The sequence below is a fragment of the Alligator mississippiensis genome, chromosome 4 (genome assembly GCF_030867095.1).
Source record: "Alligator mississippiensis isolate rAllMis1 chromosome 4, rAllMis1, whole genome shotgun sequence".
Classification (NCBI taxonomy): Eukaryota; Metazoa; Chordata; order Crocodylia; family Alligatoridae; genus Alligator; species Alligator mississippiensis.
Window position 1 is genome coordinate 253,659,214 of NC_081827.1, and position 22,596 is coordinate 253,681,809.

The window sequence follows — 22,596 nt, forward strand, 5'->3', positions numbered from 1 at the left end:
GGGGGCCGCGCAGGGTCCGTCCGGAGAGGTCTGTGCCCCCAGCCCAGGGGCCTGATGCCCACCCCGTCCCCGCGAGGGCAGTCACAGGCACAGGCGGCGGGTGTCAGACGGGCACTTTATTGGCAGCATCCAGTCCAGGCTCTTTGGTGTCGGCGAAGCAGGCTCAGCCCCTGCCTGGCGCTGTGGGGGGTCCCGGGCAGGGCTGGCCATGGGGTGCCAGGTGCAGCAAGCAGAGCCCCCCCCACCTTTGCTGGGGACCCCTCTACCCTCCCCCGTACCGTGCCGCCATGTTGGTGCATGCACCGTTAAGGCACGGAGCAGCCCCGGGGCGGGAGGGGGAGAGACACGGGTACAGCCACGTGTCCAGAGCACGTGCATGTGCCCACGTGTCAGCCAGCGTCCCACGTGCGCCCCGCGCAGCACCTCCCATCCCGGGCTGGTGGGGCCGGGACGCACCCAGGCCCTGGGGAGGGGCGGGGGCAATAAGGCAAGGGCCCACCTCCCCCCGTGCGTCAGCATGCCCGGGGGCCGCACGGAGCCGGGCAGCGCGGGCGGGACGCGGGCTCTATCTGCGGCCGACCAGCTGCAGCACGGAGGTGAAGATGTACATGATGTCGGTGTAGATGCGCAGCGCGCCGTACACGTACTCCTCCGCGCCCAGCGCCTGCTTCCGGTCGCCCAGCACCAGCTGCGTGTCGTAGGCCAGGAACTGCCGGGGGGGGAGAGGGGGCAGGCGGTCAGGGCCAGGCCCCCCGACGCCGTGCCCCCTCCTCCAGTGTGGGCACCCCCCGCCGGCCCCCACTCACCAGGGTGAAGACGATGGCGCCCAGGGCCGCGTACAGCATGTGCAGCCAATAGATCTGCGGGGAGGGAAGGGGAGGGGGTCACACTGCTGCCCCCCTCCGCATATTGCTCCCCTCCCAGGCAGGAGGCTGAGTCCGGGCACCAGGTCGGGACACGGGGGGGTGTTCAGCAGACAGCGGAGTGGGGGGGGCTGCTTCCACTCCCACAATGCCTTGCGGGGGGGTTTCACCCCCACCCCGCACTCACGTATTTGAAGGACAGGACGATGGCGGTGACGATGCCCGTTACCGTGATGACGATGCCGAGGACGCAGAACAGCCCCGTGCAGGAGGTGAAATCAACCTGGGGGGTGGTCGTGGGGGGCGGTTATAGGGGGCAGGGGCAACGCTCCTGCCTGGTCCGTACTTGCCATGTGGAGGGTCTAGGTCAAAGGTCAGCCCCAGGCTGAACCGGCTGGGGGGGGCGGTGCCCCCCACCAGGTTGAGGGAGGGGTCCCACCAGCCAGGGGGGCTCCGTGCTCAGGAAGGGGGGCTCTGCCCTGGCTCTCAGGAGTGGGGGTCCCCAGCTGTGTCCCCCACCGCCCGGTCCCCCTCACCTTGGTCTGGAAGCAGAAGACGGTGACCACGATGGCCACGATGGCCGTGATGATCATGGCGATGAATACGGCCTTGGTGCCATACCAGCTGTGGGGGGGGGGTCAGTCTGGGGGGGTCCAGACCAACCCCCACCCCACAGGGGCAAGCTGGGGCTCCCAATTGGCACCTAATGAAGGTGCCAGGAGCCTGGGGGAGGGTATGGGGGGGCCACAGTACCTGGAGATGGTGCCCGTCATGAAGCCCATGGCCAGCGTCTGCAGAGGGGGTGGGGCTGGGTCAGCTGTGGGCCAAGGCCCCCATGGGTGTAAGGGAGCGGGCCCCCCCCTCCCCACAGCCCCCCCAGCCCCCACTCACGAAGACAGCGAGCAGGATGATGTTCCAGGGGTAGCGCCGCCTGCAGAGGGAAGGAAGGAGGCGGGACACGGGTCAGGCCCCGATCCTGGGGGGTCCCGATGCCCTGCCCCCCCCCCGCCCCCAACGGGTACTCACCTGGGCCCCTTGCAGCAGGCCAGCGTCAGGTAGGTGACCAGGAACACGGCGCTGGGGGGAGAGACCGTCACACCCCGCCTGGCCCCCACCGGCAGAGGGGATGGGACCCCCCCCACCCCCGTCCTGCCAGCCCAGAGCTCTGCAGCCCCCGGCACTGGGACCCCGGTCCTGGTGGGGTTCACGGGGGGGGGTTCAGGGGGTACTCACTAGGAGGCGTAGTACACGGCCATGTTCTTGCGCACAAAGTCTCTGACGGGGGAGCTGCGGGGGGGGGGGGCAGTCAGAGCCTGGCAAGGCACCCCATCCTGCCCCCCCCAAAGCCAATGCCCCCCTATCCCCTAGGGCAGCTCTGCCCCCCCCACACTCACACGAAGACGAAGACAGAGATGATGCCCACGGTGACCAAGAGCTGCACCGAGATGATGGTGTAGACCTAGGGGGCAAATGGGGGGCCGTTACCCCCAGCCAGGGCAGGGACAGGGCCAGGGGCTGTGCCCCCCCACCCCAAATCCTGCCCCCCTACCTTACGGATGAAGGCATGCCGGACCTTCTTGTCCTCCCAGTCGGTGGCCATGATGGCGTCGTCCCCTGCGGGGGGAAGCTCCCTCAGTGCCCCTCCCCGGGCCCATGCGACCCCCGGGTGCCCCCCGTGGATGGGAAGGCACTGCCCCCTACAAAGAGGCACCCCCCAGTTCTGCCCCCCCTCACAGGATGCTCTCCTTACCTAAGTTCATGGGCAGCGTGGGCATGGGGGGCACTGGCGCCCCCGCAGACGGGTACCCGTAGCCTGGCTGCCCATAGGGGGCGGGTGGCGGGTACCCCCCGGGCTGCGAGTACCCCCCCGGTGGCGGGTACCCCCCGGGCTGCGAGTACCCCCCCGGTGGAGGGTACCCCCCAGGCTGCGAGTACCCCCCTGGCGGGTATCCCCCCGGCGGCGGGTACCCCCCCGGCGGGTTCGGGTACAGGGGGTCCTTGTCATAGGGGGGTGGGCCCTGGGGGTGCGACATGGCAGCTGCGATGGCCTCACACGTTCACCTGTGGAGAGAGGGGGGAGCCTGGTGTGAACCCTGGCATCCCGTGCCCCCGGGGGCAGCTCCAGGGACTGGCACAGGGGGCGCTGCGGCACCTGCCCCTCCTGGCACCCTCTGGGGCCCCTCCCATTCCCCCCCATTACAGACCCCTTGTGTTGTTTCAGCAGCCGGGTCATGCATTCACGGGCACATGCGCACGTATCCATGCAGACAGGAGTATGCAGACACACATGCACACAACCAGGTGCACACACACATACACGTATGCACATGCAAACACTTGCCTGCACATATAGATGCACATAGACACACACATATACATGCAGACGTGTGTACGCACACATGCGCACATATACATGCAAGCACATGCACACATCCACACATATACATATAAACATATAAAATATACACATATACATATAAATGTATACATGCACGCATCCACATCCACATGCCTGTGTGCACACAAGCATACACAGAGACACAAGCACCTATACACACACACACACACACATCCAGACAGGCACGTGTATCCACATACATACATGCACACACCCTGGTCTGCGTGCACACAAGCCATCCTCGTGGCACAGCTCCACCAGGGCAGCATGAGCCCTGGAAAAGCAGCACCAGCCACACAGCACCATAAGGGTTAATAGTGCCACTCTCACACATGCACACGGATGCACACATGCAAATAGCTGCACCCATGCAGGGACATAGGTGCATAAACACACGTGTATATACATGCACACAACCACACACACATGTGCAGGCCCACATGTACACATGTATGCAAATACAAACACATGTACACATCCACATGTACCTACAGACATCCACACATGCCAAAAGCCAGTTTCTGTGTATAGTCGTGCACGTTTGTGTTTGTGCGCATGTTTGTGCACGTGTGTATGCATGCACGTGCATGTGTGGGTGCACAGTTGTGTATGTATATGTATGCACATGCACACTCACAGACACGTGCGCAAACATATGCACACCTATACGTACACAAATGTGAGCACACGTGCACATACACACACACAAGCAAACACGTGCACACATGTATATACACAGAAATATCTATATACATTTATAAACAAGAACACATCCACGTGTGCACACAGGCCACAGGTACACGCATATGCACACACATGTATACCCATACACACAAGTATGTGTACGCCCACACACCCTATGTACACACATAGACATGCACCTCCAACCCTGCACACGTGTGTATACACACAGTAGCATACACACAAGCATGCACACAGGCTGATATATGCCACATGCAAACGCACCCAACACTGCACACACGTATACACGCGGGTGCCCATACAAGCCATGCATACCCACATACATATATACACTTATGCACACTAACGTGCATGCAGGCCGACATATACACCCATGTATACACACCCAACACTGCTCTCACACCTATACACATACATGTGCGCACACAGGCCACACCTATCCACATCCAACCCTGCACACACAGGCGAGGGCATGCGCACAAAGACATGCACGTGCACAGACATGTGCGGACGGGGCGGGGGCTGCAAGGCTCCTGCCAAGGCCTCCCTGGGGCCGAGGAGGGGGCAGCTGGGCCTAGGCCCCCGCCCTGGCCAGGGCCCTGCTGGCGGGAGCTGGGCAGGGGAACGCCCCAGGCTGGAAACCCTGAGTCAGGGCCGGCTCCGGGCGGGAGGCCCATCCCAGCAGCACCCCCGGGTGACACAAGCCTGCCCTGCTCCAAGGGGGGAGGGGGGCTGTATGGGACGTCCTGAAATCCCATGCCAAGAAGGGTTAACACAGCTTGGGGGAGGGGGGCTGGCTGGGCTGTGGGCACAGCTGGGTGCCCCGCCCTGCCCTACCAGGGAGCTGGGGGGGTCGAATAGCACCCCACATGCCCCCAGCCCCAGACGGGAGGGGGCGTCTGGCCCAGTCTCCCACTGCCCGGCCCCTTAAGACAGGCCAGAGAGGAGCCAGGCGTTTGGGACCTGCTGCGGGGGGGCATGACGTGCCATCCCGGGTATCGCATGTCACTGCCGGGAAGAGGCTGGTGCGAGTGACACACTCAGGTGACGGGGGGGGGGGCTGGCATAGCCCCCACGTGGGCCCCCCCACGGCCGCTTGACCCCCCTGGACAAGACCTGGCTGAGGGTGACTGCCGTGTTGCCGTGGGGATGCTGGGAGCGGTACCCAAGGTGGGGGGGGTGCTGCTTCCAGCGCTCCCATCACAGCTACGCCAGCCCCCCCAGCACAGGGGCATTGCAGCCGCCCTGTCCCAGGACCCTGGGCCTGCAAGGGGGTCAAGCTGCTCCCTGCACTGCGTGCCTCAGTTTCCCTGCCCCACGCACGGGAAACTGGGGGCCAGAAGGTGTCATTAAGGGGGTATGGGGGGGGGGCTGACAGCAGCAGGCCTGGCCCCCCAAAGACCCTGCCCCGACCCCATCCTGCCCCTCGCTGGATGCCCCACGTGACCCAGCTCTGAGCCCAGGCTGCCCCCCCACTCGCAGCCCCTACCCCCTCCAGAGCAGGCCACAGGTGGCAGGTGATGGAGGGACCCCCCCCAGCAGGGACCCTCCCGTTATGACCTCACTGGTATTGTTTACTAACTTTACCATATTCCCTCATATAGAAGGTGCATCTCTAAGGCACCCACCCATTACCGTATTCTCTTGTATAGAAGACACTGCTCTGCCCCCTTCCCTTGCTGACCCCCACACCCACCCACCCCTTCCCATTTGAAAACAAGCTGGAGCAGGGCAGGTGGGTGCAACCGTAACCGTATTCCCTCATGTACGAGGCACAGGTCTGACACCCTTTCTTAAACCTTTTCGATTCCCATTGAAAAACCAGCTGGGAGAGGGCAGGTGGGTACAACCATTACCGTATTCCTTCATATAGAAGGCACAGCTCTGGCATCCCTCTGTTCCCATTAAAAAACAGCTGGAAGGGGGGGGGGTGCAAACATGACCGTATTCCTCCGTGTACAAGGCGCAGGGTCGAGACCCTGGCCCCTTCCTCATAACCTCGTCCATGGCCACGAAAAACAAGCCGGGTGCGGTTTGGGGGACAACGATTACCGTATTCCTTCGTATAGGCATGGCTTTGACGCCCCTCCCTCGCAAGCTCTTCCGTTCCCATGAAACAAGCACGGGGGGAAGAGGGCGGGGCACGCAGGGCCGTGCTCCCCCGGGTACACGGCGCGGCTCTGACACGCTGGTCCCTTTGCCATCCCCATGAAAGGTGGGGGCACGATTACCGTATTCCTCCTGACACCACCACCCCCATCCCTCCCTTTTTACAACCGCTTCCTCCCCTCCGCAAACCCGGGCGGGCCGAGGCCGGGGCCGGGGCCGGGGCCGGGGCCGGGGCCGGGGCCGGGGGGGGAAGCAGGAGCCCGTGGCCGCCGGGGCCGCCGTGTTTGTCTGCGGACGAGAAAATGCGGGTGCGGCCCGATCCGAGGGCGCCTTCTACTCGGAGGAATGGGGCCGGGGCCGGGGCCGGGGTGCTCGGCGCTGCGCGGGGCTCCGGGCACCGCCAGCCGGCCCGCGGGCGCGGGCTAGCGAGGAGCCGCGCTCCGCCCGGTGCTCGGCGCTGCGCAGCCCGCGGCTGCCCGGGCGCGGGGGTGCAGCCGGGCCGGGCCGGGTCGGGGCGGGTCGGGTCTGGCAGGGCCCCCCATCCCCAGCTCCAGCCCCGGCCTTACCCGCTCCGCTCGGCCGGGCCGTCTGCGCGGAGCCGGGGCGGCGCCCGCTGCCTCCACCCCCGGCTCCTCCCGGGCCCGCCCCGGCCTGGCGCCGCTGCCCGCTCTGCCAGGGGCATCTGCCCCCCCAGCTACCCCGCCTGCCCCCGGGGTGGCGGTGCGAGGCAGGGGGTGCCGGCTGCACCAGAGACCCCCCCCCACGGGAGCTGCCCCCGTGCCCAGGCCCCCGACATCCGCTTGACACCAGCCTCAGTTTCCCCGACTGCAGCGCCGCGCCCTGCGCCCACTTCCAGGATGGGCGGGGGGGGCGACCCCCCCCACCCCGCAGGGTCCTGGGTAGAGGCCCTTGCCCCCTCCATCTCTCCAGCCCCCCAGGACTCCCCCTGGCAGCAGCAGGGCGCTGCCAGCCCCCAGGCCGGGCCGGGGGCACGACAGGGCTCTTGGGGGTCTCTGGCTGCGGGGTGGGGGCTGGAAGGGGCCAGACAGGCCGGGGTGGGGGCTTGGGACGGGCTGGGCCTGCCAGGAGCAGGGGCTGCAAGGAGGGGGCTTCCCCTTGGACAGAGCTCCTTGTGCCCCCCACCCCCCCTTACTTCTTCACTATTCATGAGTCATCTCGCCTGTGATTGGGCCCCCAAACCCACATGGCACCCTTCCCCGCCTCCTGATTGGGGACCCGGCACATCGGTTAACAGGGAGGCTGCCCCAAGCTGTTTGCAAGTGGGGATGTGCGTGCCTCAGTTTCCTCCCCGTCTGCCTTGCACGGGGCTCACAGACCCAAGCCGAGCGGGCCAGAGACCCCTGGGGGGATGGCAGGACAGGGGCCTGCACGGGCTGAGGGCCAGGCCCAGCCCCAGGGCTCAGTGTCACTCCCTGCTTCCTGCTAATCTCTCTCCACTCCCAGGTGTGAGCGCCCCTCCACCTTGATGTCCCACTGCTCCAGCCCCCGTTCCTCTGCCTGGCATCTGCCAAAGGTCCCGGGCCGTGACTTGGTTTCCCTGCTCCCTTGTTGCTACCCCAGCTGCCCTCTGCCCCTCTCGGGAGCAAGCCGGGGCCAGGTGTTTGCACGGCTATGTATAACACGGGCTGGCACGGACATGTCACCAGCCCTGCGGTACATGCGCCCCACGCCCCCAGAGAGGGGAGGCCCTTTGTGGGGGTGGGATCCCTGCAATCGCACACAATCGCTCTCCCCAGCCCGCGGGTCTCCACGGGCTCCGGCACGCGCCTGGATTCAGTGCCCGGGTCCTGGCGCACCCGGCCCGCGGGGGGAGCGGGAGGCTTCGCTGCAGCCGGAGACGCCCCACGCGCTGGGGGGCAACACGGGCCCCTCGGGCAGCCCCACACGCCCGAAGGGATGCCACGAGGGGGGGAGAGGACAGCTTTCCTTGGGCTGCAGGGATTAGGGCAACCCCAGCCATGTTGGCTGCTCTGCTTTCTGCTCCCTGCCCTATCCTCTGCTCTGCTTTCTGCACACTGGCCTGGGCTCCCTGCCCTATCCAATGCTCTGCTTTCTGCTCCCTGCCGTATCCTCTGCTCTGCTTTCTGCTCTCTGCCCTGTGTTCCCAGCCCCATTGGCTGCTCTGCTTTCTGCTCCCTGCCTGACCCCTGCTCTGCTCTCTGTTCCCTGTTCGAGCTGCGTGTCCTGACACCACTACAGGGCCCCAATGAGAAGCAGCAGCATGGACCACGGCTAATGCAGACCAATGAATTCAGAGGCGATCGGCGCTCCGGAGCCACCAAACTGGTTGCACCAGTTCCTTGGGGGGACCTTCAGACACCGGTCTGGGCACAATGAGCGGGAGGGGATGTGATCCTCTCCCAGTCCCAGAAAAGGCACAATAATATACAGGAAACACAAGATACCCAGTGACATGACCCCAGAACGCACAGCCCCAAGTGTGTGGGGGTCTGACAGGAGGTTAAGCCTTTTGGGGGGCACAGGGGCAGGGACCCCGAAGGAGGGCAGCCAGCGGGGGAGGCCGGAGGGGGTCAGCTGCTGGCAGCGGGGGCTGGTCCGATGCCCACGCGCAGCAGAGCAGGCCGCAGACATCTCTGCTTCCAGAGCAGGGCCAGAGCGATGGGGCAGGGGGGCATTTCCAGACGGCTCTTGACAAGAGTGGAGCAAAACAGACGGGGCTCGTCAAAGGACGGGGAGCAGCTCTGGGCTCCACATTGGAAAAAGCCCCTGGAGAAGCTGGAGAGAGGCAGAGGGGGCAACTAGGGAGTCGAGGGGGGGAGGTCGAGGGAGCCGAGCATGCTCCGACGGGGGGAAAGGGCTGCGGGCGCGACGTGGGAGCTGCTGGCTGGTACCTGGCAGCTGCGCAGAGAAGAGGAAGGGCAGCTTTATGTCTTGCTGCCAAGAGCAGGGCGTGGACCCGGGTCTGAAGTTGCAAAGCAGGTTTGGGCATGAGGCTGAAGTCGGTTCCTTATTCCCAGGTCCTTATTCCCAGCTCCCGGCTCCCGGTTCCTTTTTCAAAGCTAATCTAGACCCAAGAAAAAATTGTTATTAATGAATTCCACATCCTAAAGAAAGAGATTTTCATTAGCTATGCACAGGTACTAATTAATATGTAAAATAATATTCCACATCAAGTACAGAGCCCTAAATGAAGGTCAGATTAGGATGGGATTATGGGGCAAAATACTTCCCGGGCCACCCCAAATTTGCTGTCAAGTGACAGCACCCCCCAGCCACTCTGCTAAGCACCCCATGGTGGCACCGAGGGGTGGGGTGGGGTGGCCCAAGAAGGATTTCTGGGTATAATCCCAGCCCAAATTCCAGGTCCTTATTCAGGTCCAGATACTTAGCAGAGTGGCTGGGGTGCTGTCATTTGGCAGCCTGGCACAACCAAACCATGCTTTGGGCCGGGCAAGTCTGTGGTCAGAGATGTCCAGGATAGTCCTCCGGTGGCACAGAGGTGTGGTCTGGGGTGGTCCAAGACAGATTTCCAGCTATAATCCCAGCCCAAAATCCAGTTCCTTATTCGGATCCATATACTTTGCACTGTGCTGCGCTGCTTACAGTAGGCAGGCTGGCACAGCCAGACCGCACTTTGGGCCGGGCAAGTCTGTGGTCAGAGATGTCCAGGAGAGTCCCCCAGTGCCACAGAGGCACAGCGTGGGGTGGTCCAAGAAGGATTTCTGGGTATAATCCCTGCCCAAAATGCAATTCCTTATTCAGGTCCATTCATTTAGCACAGTGGCTGGGGTGCTGTCATTTGGCAGCCTGGCACGGCCAAACCGCACCTTAGGCCTGGCAAGTCTCGGTCAGAGATGTCCATCAGTGTCCCCCGGTGGCACAGAGATGTGGTCTGGGGTGGCCCAAGAAGGATTTCTAGCTATAATCCCAGCCCAAATTCCAGTTCCTTATTCAAATCCAGATACTTTGCACAGTGTCTAGGGGGGGTGGTGTCAGTTGGCAGCCTGGCACGGCCAAACCATGCTTTGGGCCAGGCAAGTCTGTGGTCAGAGATGTCCTGGAGTGTCCCCCGGTGCCACAGAGGTGCGGTCTGGGGTGGCCGAGCAAGGATTTCTGGGTATAATCCCAGCCCAAAATCCAATTCCTTATTCAGGTCCATTAATCTAGCACAGTGGCCGGGGTGCTGTCTTTGGCACCCTGGCGCGGCTAAACCATGTTCTGGGGTCTGGGGTGGCCTAAGGAGGATTTCTGGGTATAATCCCAGTCCAAAATCCAGTTTCTTATCCAGGTCCATGCACTTAGCACAGTGGTCGGGGTGCTGTCTGTTGGCAGCCTGGCACGGCCAAACTGCACTTTGGGCCGGGCAAGTCTCTGGTCACAGATGTCCAGGGCAGTCCCCCGGTCACGCAGACGTATTCTCATGGGTGGTCCCAAGCAGGATTTCTAGCCATAATCCCAGCCTGAACCCCGTTCCTTATTCAAACCATTATACTTAGTACAGTGGTCATGGGGGCTGTGAGTTGGCAGCCTGGCACGGCCAAACCATGCTTTGGGCCGGGCGGGACTGTGGCCGGGGGTCTTTGGCACAGTTCCCCAGTGGCATCACCACAAAATTTGGGGTGGTCCAAGCAGTATTTTGCCCCATAATCCCATTCTAATCTGACCTTCATTTAGGGGTCTGTACTTGATGTGGAATATTATTTTACATATTAATTAGTACCTATGCATAGCTAATGAAATTCTCTGTCTTTAGGATGTGGAATTCATTAATAAGCGCTGCTCACGCTGCCTTGGGGGGCAGGCAGGGATTTGCCCCCTGCTCAGCTTCGCCTGGCCCGGCCGGGGGGGGTTTCCCCTCCCTCTGCAACGGGGGCATGGCCTGGGCCTGGGCTCTCCCCAGCGCCCACCAACCCCCTGTGGCAGCTGAAAAGTGTGCCTGTGTGATACAGGTGCTTGCTGAAGGCCCTATGAAGATTAGACCAAGTGTTTTGCTGTATTTGTTTAGATATTAAGCTATATGTTGTTGCTAAAAGCCTAATTAAAGTTTAAGATGTAGTGAGGCCTTGTATAAAGTAAGGCCAAGTAAATTTAACAAAGCCTTGAAGTAGTAAGGCCTTGTGGCGTAGTTAAAATTACCTTATCAAAGGAATGCAAAGCTTGTACTGCTAATTGGTCAGTCTAAGAACAGTTGAGGTAAAAGGAATCTGAGCGGTTGTACATTATCAGAACCGTTCAAAAGCTTTAAATGGGCTGGAATATCTAGAAACCATTCAGAAGGAGGATACATCTCTGTGAAAAGGATTAGTTAGCTGTTGCCTGGATCAGTGGGCCCGTGGACCTCGAGGAGCCCAAGGACTGCGTTCCAGGGTCCTTCCCGGTACCCCTCGGACAGCGCTGTTCAGGGACGCCTGACTTCGCTAAACTTTGTGGAGAGAGAAGCTTGCTGTGCATCAGGCATCAGAGGAGACTGCCGATAAGTTGCCGACGCGAATTGCTTTTGTCTGTCATTGTTTGTCTTGTTACTACGCGCAGTTGTGTTTTTGTTAAGTCAATACACCTTTCTTACCTTTCTACTCCCGACCATACTCTCAATCCTGAACCCTCCGCAGGCGGCTGGGACATAAATTGGTGTCATGAACAGGACTGAGAGGCTCTGGTCCGGAGAGAAAGGTCAGAATGGAGGGAGTTGCGTGGGCCCCGTTAGTCGCTTTGCTTAAGGAGGTGACGAGGATGGAGAATCCTGGGTGGGAGGGATAAGGATAGGTTGAGACCTGTCTGGAGTGACCCAGGAACTGTACCCGATCATTAGGCTAGGTTTGCTGCTGCTGCCCGGGGTAAGCCCGAGAACGGGTGCCTGTCATGGCTGCTGGCCACATGCCTGCGGTTAGGGGCTGAAGAAGTCGCCCAGCTCCGGGAAGAGGTCACCCGGCTGAGTAAGGAGTTAAAAGATATGGGAAATTCCAACAGCGTGGCGTGCGAGGCTGTGCAAGCTACGCAAAGCTGCTTGGAAACATTAAAACAGAAGACAAGAAATATTACGATCCCGTGCGTGGCCGCTCCCCTCCAGAAGGAAGTGCACTTAGAGCAGGCTATGAAGCGATCCTCCCACAAGTGTCTGTATAGAGATAAACCAAAAGTTAAGCTCTGGGAAGATAAAAGGGAGGAGACTGAAGAAGAGGAGGAGATTTATGATGAGCCTGGTGCTGAAACACCCCCGTATGTTCCTACCCAGAAGGAGGAACCTAGCCAGGCCTTCCCCGCCCCGAGGGAGAAACTCACCAAGTTTTTCCCGTGGTGATAACTCATTCAAGGCCGCAAGGAGAAAATCCCCGAACAGAGCTGCATTCCTTTACCTGTGCAGAAATAAAAAATATTGAAAAGCAGCAAAAGTCCAAGGCAGGAGAGGCAGTAATAGACTGGCTACTTCAAATGTATAGTGAAGGGGCATTTGCAATTTCAGTGAATAGAGCCAAAGCTGCAAAAATAGTTCTGTGCCCTGAGCTCCAGTTAAATCAGTTTGCAGGAAGTGATGAAAATGTTACTTTGGTTTCTGCTGCGCTCCGAGCCACTGCAGCCAGTTACGGTAATATGGAAGAAGAGCTTAACCCTGCCCCTAGGGTGTGGGCCAATTTAAAAGAGGCTGTCTGCTACTTGTATCTACTATCACTAACTGAAATCATTTGTGCAGTAGTTTGGACTCACGCCAAATGCAGAAGTTGTGACAGCACTGCTGTCGAGGAGGTTTTGTTGACAAGCACCCATAGAGCGCACCTCAGCCTTGTTGGCCTTGGAGCCAGAGGCAGTGAATCACCCAGTAAGAGATGCGATCCAGCAATTAGTGCAGCTTCGACCCAGTTTGCAGAAGCCAAGGCTTACCAAGCTGATGAAAACTGCCAAAGCCATGGCAGTGGCCTCAGTGAAAGATAAACCCCCTGGCCCCCCCGAATTGTTGAGAAAAGCCGGGAAAGGCCGGCCCAAGACTCCACAAGCAAAAATGTAGAAAGACTTGTTAGCTGCCTGTTACAATAAAGTGCACATTGATGGAGTGCCCACCAATGTCTTGCAAGGGCTGTGGGATAAACACTGTACCAAAAGGGCAAGACCAAAAGCAAAGCCTTCTGCGACACCAGCAGTGTCCCCGGAGAGATTCGCTGCCCTGAAAGCAAAACCAACAACATTTTCCCAGGCACATGCGGGGCCGCCAGCCTTTACCCCACCTGATCACATGGCCTAGGGAGTCCGGCCAGCCCAACCCCCAAAGAAAGGAGCCACAATGGGGGTAGTAGCAGGCCGAGGACCGGTATCTAAAGTTAATATTAGCCCCTTATTCGGATACCTGTACAGATTCAATTAAGTAAAAGTAAAAAGTCAATTGATATGCTATTCGACACGGGTGCCCAGATTTGCATTTTAGATTCTGCAGATTAAAAAAGGGAAGAAAGGAACCCCTTATCAAGTAATTGGAGTCGGAGGCACCAGACGACCAGGACATCTTGTCCGAGCGAACTTCGCATTTCCTAATGGCTCTAAGGTAACAGCGGCCACAGTAATACTTAAAGGGGAACCAAGCTTACTGGGACTTAATGTACTACGAGGACAGCGGTTTGCTCTTGAGCGAGAGAATTGGCAGGTTGGGTGCACATCGCCTCACCAAGAACCAGAAGAACGGCCATAACAGCTGTAACTCGGTGTAGCACGATCCCACGAACCCTGCCTCCCATGAAAGGAGTACACAGACCCCAGTATTGAACTCCCCACAAGGCCACACAACCTATCCAGTGTCTTATAAGTCAACAGTTAAAAGATGAGACTACTATTTGAACCCACTCCCCGTATAACAATCCAGTGTGGCCAGTGCGCAAGCCAAATAGAGGGTGGCAATTAACTATTGACTTTCGAGCTTTGAATGCTAATACTGACCCCTTGATGGCTGCCATCCCATCACTACCAGCCTTGACAGAAAGCATCCAGAGTTATAAACCTGCATAGATAGAAGCCATTAATATCAAAGACATGTTGCGACGCTGCACGTTTGTAGCTGTAGAAGTTGCCACAAGAATACCTTTCGCCCGCGCCTCAGCGAGAGCTACAGCCCAGGACACTTGTGCAGCACTGGAAACTCTGCTAGCTGTGTATCCACCACCTACAAAACTACAAAACGATAATGGCCCTCACTTCTGCAATCATCTTGTATATAACTGGACCGCGAAACATAGCATGTTATGGACATATCACAGCCCACACCATCCGCAGTCTAACGGATTGGTAGAGCGAGCCAATGGCATCCTCAAATGCAATTTGTGGTAGCCGCTGGCCCGGCTCTTTAAGACTGAAACTTGCACCTGGATCGAGCTATCAATTGAGCTAATAACCGACCCCATCCAGGAGGTAGCCCCATGCAACAGGCCTTTGGATTGGTGGTCCCCACGAGCCGGCAGTAGAGCAACCTAGGGGTGGTGACCCGGGAAAGCTCCAGGCAGGAGATTGGGTAGTAGCGAAGCATCCTCAAGGAGGTATATGGGAGGGGACATTATTGGCAAAAGGTATGCATAATACATGGTGGGTATTTAAGTCAGATTTATCTAACGGAAGCCAAGCTCCTTGTTTTCTTGTTCCTACAGGTTAGATCTGTCCACAAGTGCAGCCATACCCATTTCTAATTGAGCCTGCCACTGAAGACAAGTCCTGCTCTGTCACCGGTCTGAATCGACTGGCACCACGAAGTAGTGGACTGTTATGAATGTACTCTTTTTATTAACGCCTTGTTGTGTCTCCTGGGTAAAGCATGCCTACTGTCCTTCTTATTACCCAGATATTAATGAACTTGCTCCTGAAGTCCTCAAAGAGTGGCCTGACCCTGGAATGGTACCCACTTTAATACAACCAGAAAGAAGCTGTATCAGCAAGTCTCCACCACTTATCCCCATCCTTTTATACCAGTGGGGTTCCTAAAGCAAATCAGGTTTATGATTCTGCCAGGGCAATGCCGTTTCATTCACCCGATACAACATCGTCCCCGTGAGTGACAGTGGGAGCTCTTTCGCTCTCTGGGAGGTGAAGCATGGTTACAGGCTCCCAAAGTAGGAAGGATAAATGTGATCTGTGAGAAAACGAAGTGTTCACTACTATCTCTGACTGTTCCCCCATGGGAGACCCCGACACTGCCCGTGTATAAATCCACACCCTGGTGGAGGTCACAAGTTAAAATCCCAGCCCTCCTAAACGCTTCATTGTTCGCTGCCCGAGTATTGTTCAGACCAGAACAATGGTATGTCTGAGCTACGTTTCCGAACGGTTCAGCAGGAGCCCGAGTAGCTGAAAGGTTGCTTAGATAGAAATGGCCAGTCATTTTCCGTTCCATAAGTGCACTTAAGTCCCGCAGATGAAGAGATACTCCAGGTTATCTTTAGAACGGACGTAACTCCACTATGAATGTGTGGAACTTGGATAAATCCCAGAAAAACGCTGAAGGAGTGAGTAGCCAATCTCCGACAGGTGGTAGGGCTGCTCACTAGGGGAGGCATGCTCAAAAGAAAAACGTTAGAGCACACTGACAAATTGCTAACTGATGTAGGATTAGAGACAGCCCGTCTTGCCCAGGTCATGATGGACACTGCTTTTAAAGCAGACAAAAATCAAACTTGAAATACTGCTTGTGTGCAAGTCCAGTTATCATTAAATATGCATTTTTCCCAGGTAATAAACAACATTAAAAATAGCAAATAGCCCCCTGGCTTAGAGCATCATGGGATGCCTGCAACATTTAAAGAGAAATACCCCTACCAAAGTACCTAAATTACCATTTGGGAAGGCTGTGATAAAAGAAAATGTTCATTCCTGGTGCAGGGGGTAAAGATGGAAACTAGACCACTGCTTATTTGCTAAACACAGGGCTAGGATTTACATCACCCCATATGGGAAATAGTTACCCCTGATGGCCCTCATTATGTAGCAGTCCCCCTTAGTTCAAATTAGTAGCACCTTGATTATATTAGAGCCCCTATGGAGAGGCTGGCCTCCCAGCCCACCTAACATGACCTGTGCATGCGAATTACCTAATGTGTCATATGTAACAATTGAGCAACGTGTTTGTTAGAAAGAACCAGGTTGTTTGCTGCATGAAAATAGTACCACCTAGACTTTATGCAATTCATGTCGCTTAGGAGCTAAATGTGAAGCCGTTGTTCTACTGCAATTAAGTAACCGTACTATTGCCCTAAAATAGCCAGAAATTTCCTCGGAGACTATACCTCTCAACTTTACGATACCCACTTCATGGGTATCAGATGTAGACATGCCACGGTTAGAAAACTAAAATGAAGTGAAAAATAAGCTGCAAAGCCTTGAGGCATAGGCTCAGCAAGGCACTCAGTTGGCTCTCCTTGCTGGAGAGGGTGGATGAATCATCAGTCTAGCTGTCAACGTGCCCAAGCCTTGTAAATAGTATGATGTAATCCTTACTATTCATGTGTCACCAAGCAAAACCTCAACTACGTAGCTAACCATCTTGAGCATCATAGTATTCTGCATTGCCCTAGTGGCAACAGCTAAATGATGTTTTAATCGTTGTTGTTGTAAATCTGTTCATGCTCTGCAAGTTAAATTTATAGATCCCTCCCCATTTTTTGATGTAGCGCATGTGGCTTTAGCATCTCAATTGTAGCCATCATAGTGCTTCAGCAAGCAAGGGGTGGAGTGTGACAGTTGAAAAGTGTGCCTGTGTGATACAGGTGCTTGCTGAAGGCCCTATGAAGATTAGACCAAATGTTTTGCTGTATTTGTTTAGATATTAAGCTATATGTTGTTGCTAAGAGCCTAATTAAAGTTTAAGATGTAGTGGGGCATTGTATAAAGTAAGGCCTAGTAAATTTAACAAAGCCTTGAAGTATAGTAAGGCCTTGTGGTGTAGTTAAAATTACCGTATCAAAGGAATGCAAGGCTTGTACTGCTATTGGTCAGTCTAAAGACAGTTAAAGTAAAAGAAATCTAAGTGGTTGTACGTTATCAGAACCGTTCAAAAGCTTTTAATGGGCTAGAATATCTAGAAACCATTCAAAAAGAAGATACATCTCTGTGAAAAGGATTAGTTAGCTGTTGCCTGGATCAGTGGGCCAGTGGACCTCGAGGAGCCCAAGGACTGCATTCCAGGATCCTTCCCGGTACCCCTCGGACAGCGCTGTTCAGGGACGCCTGACTTCGCTAAACTTTGTGGAAGGAGAAGCTTGCTGTGCATCAGGCATCAGAGGGGACTGCTGATAAGTTGCCGACATGAATTGCTTTTGCATGTCATTGTTTGTCTTGTTACTACGCGTAGTTGTGTTTTTCATAGATTTCATAGACATTCGGGCTGGAAGGGACCTCGGAAGATCATCGAGTCCAGCCCCCCGCCCGAAGGGCAGGACGTCAGCTGGGGTCACAGGATCCCAGCAAGATAAGCATCCAGTTTCATCTTGAAGGTGTTCAATGAAGGCGCTTGAACCACCCCCGGTGGCAGGCTGTTCCAGACCTTGGGGGCTTGGACAGTAAAGAAATTCTTCCTTATGTCCAGCCTGAAACGGTCTTGTAGTAGTTTGTGACCATTCGACCTCGTCATCCCTTGGGGCGCTCTGGTGAACAAACGTTCCCCCAGATACTGGTGGTCACCCCTGATAAACTTGTAGGTGGCCATCAGATCACCCCTGAGCCTGCGCTTTTCCAGGCTAAAGAGCCCCAGGGCTCTCAGCCTGTCATCGTAGGGTCTGCTTCCCTGACCTCTGATCATGCGCGTGGCTCTTCTCTGGACTCTCTCAAGCTTCTCCACATCCTTTTTGAATTGTGGAGCCCAAAACTGGACGCAGTACTGCAGCTGCGGCCTCACTAAGGCCGAGTACAAAGGGAGAATGACGTCCCGGGATTTGCTTGAGAAGCATCTATGGATGCAAGCCAGCGTTTTGGTCACTTTACTTGCCACAGCATCGCATTGCAGGCTCATGTTCATCTTGTGGTCAGTGATGACCCCCAAGTCTCTTTCTTTCATAGTGCTAGCCAACATAGCACTGCCGAGCCTATAAGGATGCTGCGGGTTTTTCTTCCCAAGGTGGAGAACCTTGCATTTATCGGCATTGAACACCATCAGATTCTCATCCGCCCACTTGCTGAGCCTGTCCAGGTCAGCCTGGATCGCCCGTCTGTCTTCTGGTGTGGATGCTTTGCCCCAAAGTTTGGTGTCATTGGTGAACTTGGCCAGTCCGCTTCTGACTCCAGTGTCCACTTCATTAATGAAGATGTTGAACAGTATGGGTCCAAGGACAGAGCCCTGGGGGACCCCACTGGTCACAGGACACCACGATGAGTGACTCCCATCAATTACTACCCTCTGGGTCCGACCCCGGAGCCAATTTTCCAGCCAGTGGATCGTGGAGGACCCAAGGCGACAATTCAGTTTCTCCAAGAGACGATCATGGGACACCAGATCGAAGGCTTTTTTGAAGTCAAGATATATGACATCAATCTCTTCCCCCTTGTCCAGGTGATAGGTCACCTGGTCATAGAAGGAAATGAGATTGGTCAAGCAAGACCTACCCGCAACAAACCCGTGCTGGCTATCCCTTAAGATGTTGGCGTCGGCCAGTCCGTTAAGGATGGCCTCTTTCATAAACTTTTCTAAGATCTTCCCCGGGATAGAAGTCAGGCTGATGGGCCTATAGTTAGCCGGATCCACTTTCCTCCCTTTCTTGAAGATAGGCACCACGTTGGCCTTCTTCCAGTCTTCGGGCACGACACCAGAGCGCCAAGAGTTTTCAAAGATCCGCGCTAGAGGCTGGGCTATGATGCTCGCCAGCTCCTTGAGTGCCCTGTCAATAAATCTTTCTTACCTTTCTACCCCCAACCGTACTCTCAATCCCGAGACACCCCCTGGCAGCAGCAGGATGTTGGCAGCCGCGGCCCCCCTGTACCCCAGGGGCAGGGGTGGGGACGATGCCCCGTGCTGCGATCAGGGAGGTGCAGGGCCCCAAGCCGATGAGCTGCACCGGGGGCTGACGAGAGCATCAAGATGCTGCAGGCTGTCTCAGCCCCTTCAGTCTGGCGGGACGTGCGGGGGAACAGGCTATAAACAGAAGCTCAGCTATGAACAGGCGGCTGCCGCCATCTGCTAGGCTGAACGTGCCAGGGAAGACTGGCAAACATCCCGGGGCCCAGAGAGCTCGGCCCCCGGCACTGCATGAAGTGGGGCTGAGACCTCCTGACAGGGGACTGACAACATCCTCTGGGGCAGGGAGCAAGGGGCACGGCCTCTGCACCAGCCCTGCCAGGACCCTCCGTGCTGGAGGAACAGGGGAAAGCCCTGCTCGGACCCAGGCACTCGCCCGCCAGCTCCGCTCTGCCCCGGGACACGGGAGACGGGGCAGAACGGGCCTGGGGCTGAGCCAGCGCAGGGCAGCTTGGATGTCCTTATGACTCCAGTATCCCCAGAGGCCATGACCCGGGGTCCTTCCAAGGGCTACGAGGAGCAGGTGAGATAGTGAAGAAGGAACCGAACCCTCCGGCCACCCCCGTCCAGCTGGATCTGCTGAGACCCTGGACTGTGGATCACCATAGTCATCATCATGAATTGTCTCCATTATCATCATCGCTGCCCAGATTTTAATGCTATGCTGGCGACTGACTGTGCCATCCTTGTGTGCACTGCAGGAAACCTCAACACCGAGAAATGCTCTATCACCTGCTCTGCACCATGAATGTGTCCCCCTCCCCAAACTACCATCAAGGGAAAGACCCTGGAGAGGGTCTGCAGAGCTGTCACCAACGATGCCCCCCAGAAAATCCTCTGCATCCCACGGGGGGATTCCCGCGCCGATGCCGGCGTCCTTGCTGAAGGCAATGTTACTAGGATGGATTGGCGATCCTCACGCCCCGACTCCGTGGACCAGACGCTGTGTGCAGATGCCCGACTCCCAAAGCAAGCGCTCTGCTCCCAGCTTGGCCGCGGCCTGAGACCTCCTGGGAGGAACTGGCTCAAGACTTGGACTCTGCAATCGCCTCCAGACCCATCTGCGAGCTGCAGTGGAGCTCACCCCGGCATCGCGGGACTGGAGGACTCTTGCTGTAGCCATGTGCCGCAGGTGAGGCTGAAGCTGGTTCCTTGTCCCTGCTGCTTGTCCCTTTGCCAAAGCTCATCTTTTAGCAATTGATGTGACGTGCTAAAGAGTTAAAATGAAAAAGAAACCAGGCACTGGGAATAAGGAATGGGGAACAAGGAACCAACTTCAGCCTTGTCCCAGATAAGGAGCTGGGCTCTGGATGGGATTATCCGGCAGCATTGTTTTCGGGTCACCCCCAAACATGCGTCACCATCACCAAGGGATTCCCCAAAGACGCCGGGGCAGGCTCCTGCTTGACCTGAAGCTCGGGTTTTCAGAGCCAGCCTGTAAGGCCTGCGTGCGGCCGGTCTGCCAGGCGCTGGACGGCGGTGAGAACAAACGCGGCACCGTCAATGGAAACGGGGCGTTGTGACGTGAACAAACCTGCCCGCCTGCAAGCCAGTGCGAATTTAAAACAGGTTTACTACAAGGGGAAGGGCGGTGAGGGCACGCCCTGTGCAAAGCCTGAGCTGTTCACCTTTGCCTGTAGTTCAAATTGGATCAGTCATAGCAGCAAATCCCGCCAGGAGCCACCCCCTAGGCCAGGCGCTGGGGAAGGGAGTCCCAGGAGCCGGGCTGCCATCCAGGGGCTCCACCACCTGCACCAGCTTTGTAGTAAGTGCTGGGTAGGGAGGTCCCGCCGGTCCCCGCTGCCAGGGGTTGCCGCCCTTCTCTGGGGCTCTACCACCCATGCCAGCCGGGCTGGGTCCGGAGACCCTGGACCCACTGCTCAGGAGTACTTCTGATGAGGGTGGATTGAAGACGTCCAAGGACTGACCCAAAGCACCAAAACCGAGGGCAGGCTACTGCGTGGGCTCCAGTGGGGCCAAGCTTTGGGTCACCTTTGTATCGTGTAAAGGGAGGGTCGGATGGTTGTTACTGGGGACGGAGGGGTCAGGGTTGTTACTCGGCTCTGGGAGGAGTGTGGTGCTGAGGCCCAGACGCCTGGTCCTCTCCCGGCTCTAGGAGGGGAGTGAGGGCTGGCAGGTTGAGAGCAGGAGCCGGGACGCCTCTCTGGGCTCGTGGTCTACCCCAACGTGCCAAGCTGCTGAGATAAGAAATGCCAGGCTGCAGAAGCTGGAGGAAAAAGCAGAACAAGCTGAACTAGACGGGATTACAAAACTGCAAAAACCTCCGGCAACACACCAACGATGCAGAAAGGAGGACCGTGCTATGAAGCAGGCAAGCGGAAGGCAAAGAGAATTGCTTGAAGAAACAATGGTCAGCTGCTGCTGCAGTGCGGATTACCACAAACCCATGCAATGCCCGGCTTTTGGTAAGCGCTGCAACATGTGGACAAGAGTCAATCATTTTGCAAGAGTTTGCAGAAAGGAGCAGGATGCAGCACACAAGACACAGCAGATGCACACTCTGTGCAGCAAGGAAGAGGAAGAATTCACAGTGCAAGAGCAAGTTCATTCCTCTGAGAGTTGGACAATCCGCCTGGACACCAATGGACTCATGGTCACGTGTAAATTAAATACAGGGGCACCAGAATACATTATTCAAAAATTGAGAACTAAACCCATGTACTACGAGAACAAGAAAGTGAGACTTAGAGCGTATAACAGGAACGTGATTGCAACGAGGGTGGTCGTGCGCTGCGTGTGAGACACAAGGGCGAAGTAGTAAACGTGCAGTTTGTAGCAGTCCCAAAAAGCTAGTGCCAATTATTGCACTATTATTATTATAAAAACCACGGATCCTCAAGAAATAATACATATGGGAGAAAAGCTCTGAGAAAGGGGTGCAGATCCATCCCGCAAGAGCTCAAGCCACCCCCTGCGGACAAGGAAGGGGTGGAGTGGAGAGATTACTGGGAACGATCAGTTCTGTAGGGGAAAATCTCCCTCCGCAGGGCAGACCAAACACGCAGACAGCTCCTACAAAAGGTGCTCGGTGGACATGGGAGCATGAAGCTGAATTTGAAAACTTGAAGGAAAAAACAGTGGAAGCTCTGGTGCTAAAAGCCTGTTACCTGAAAAGACCCATTAAATTGTCAAAAGAATGAGATGCTGCTGCTAAAACAGGCGCTGGAGCAGCTTTGGTTCGGGCGCACCGGGAGAGCGGGAGAGCAGCGGGTCGTGCGTCCAGCGAAGGCAGAGTCTGGATGCACAACTGAGAGAGTTCAGCGGTGGTGAGGCCGTGAGAAATCCCACGGCTCGGGGCCTGGCACGCCTGGGAGAGTGCAAGGGGTTGGGCACTGATAGGCACGCAGGGCGGGACACAAGCAGCCGCGGGCCGGACCCGCCTCGGCGCTATCACCGCACTGCAGCACCCAGTCCCTGCGCCCCCCTGGCCCTTCCCGGGGAGGGAGCAGCGCCCACGTGCACACCCCCACACACAATCACCTCCATACACAACCATACACATCCCCACACACCCCACCATACACACACACACCCATAAACAACCATACACA

At 56.9% G+C, this 22,596-nt stretch overlaps 1 protein-coding gene and 1 long non-coding RNA gene across 2 annotated transcripts; both read right to left on the reverse strand.

Annotated features, from left to right (window-relative positions):
* Positions 1-101: 101 nt before the first annotated feature.
* Positions 102-6,731, reverse strand: TMBIM1 (transmembrane BAX inhibitor motif containing 1). The gene is made up of 12 exons (XM_059727522.1): positions 6,639-6,731; positions 2,614-2,924; positions 2,413-2,477; positions 2,258-2,322; positions 2,097-2,150; positions 1,890-1,940; positions 1,755-1,794; positions 1,617-1,654; positions 1,400-1,487; positions 1,051-1,146; positions 807-860; positions 102-709 (listed from the first exon to the last, which is right to left on the reverse strand). The coding sequence occupies exons 2-12, from the start codon at positions 2,894-2,896 to the stop codon at positions 566-568; spliced, it is 978 nt and encodes a 325-aa protein (XP_059583505.1). The 5' UTR covers positions 2,897-2,924; positions 6,639-6,731; the 3' UTR covers positions 102-565.
* A 4,107-nt stretch (positions 6,732-10,838) lies between these two features.
* Positions 10,839-22,293, reverse strand: LOC109285123 (uncharacterized). Its single transcript, XR_002092792.2, has 3 exons — positions 22,153-22,293; positions 12,334-12,407; positions 10,839-12,169 (listed from the first exon to the last, which is right to left on the reverse strand). It is a non-coding gene; the product is annotated as an uncharacterized LOC109285123 (long non-coding RNA).
* Between the last annotated feature and the right edge of the window lie 303 nt (positions 22,294-22,596).

Excerpts from the sequence above, each read along its gene's own strand:
- TMBIM1 (XM_059727522.1), bottom strand. The coding sequence starts at position 2,896 with ATGTCGCACCCCCAGGGCCCACCCCCCTATGACAAGGACCCCCTGTAC. Across the intron at positions 1,147-1,399 it reads TCTTCTGCTTCCAGACCAAG|GTTGATTTCACCTCCTGCAC; the intron begins GTGAGGGGGACC and ends ACCACCCCCCAG. Across the intron at positions 861-1,050 it reads TCGTCCTGTCCTTCAAATAC|ATCTATTGGCTGCACATGCT; the intron begins GTGAGTGCGGGG and ends CCCTCCCCGCAG.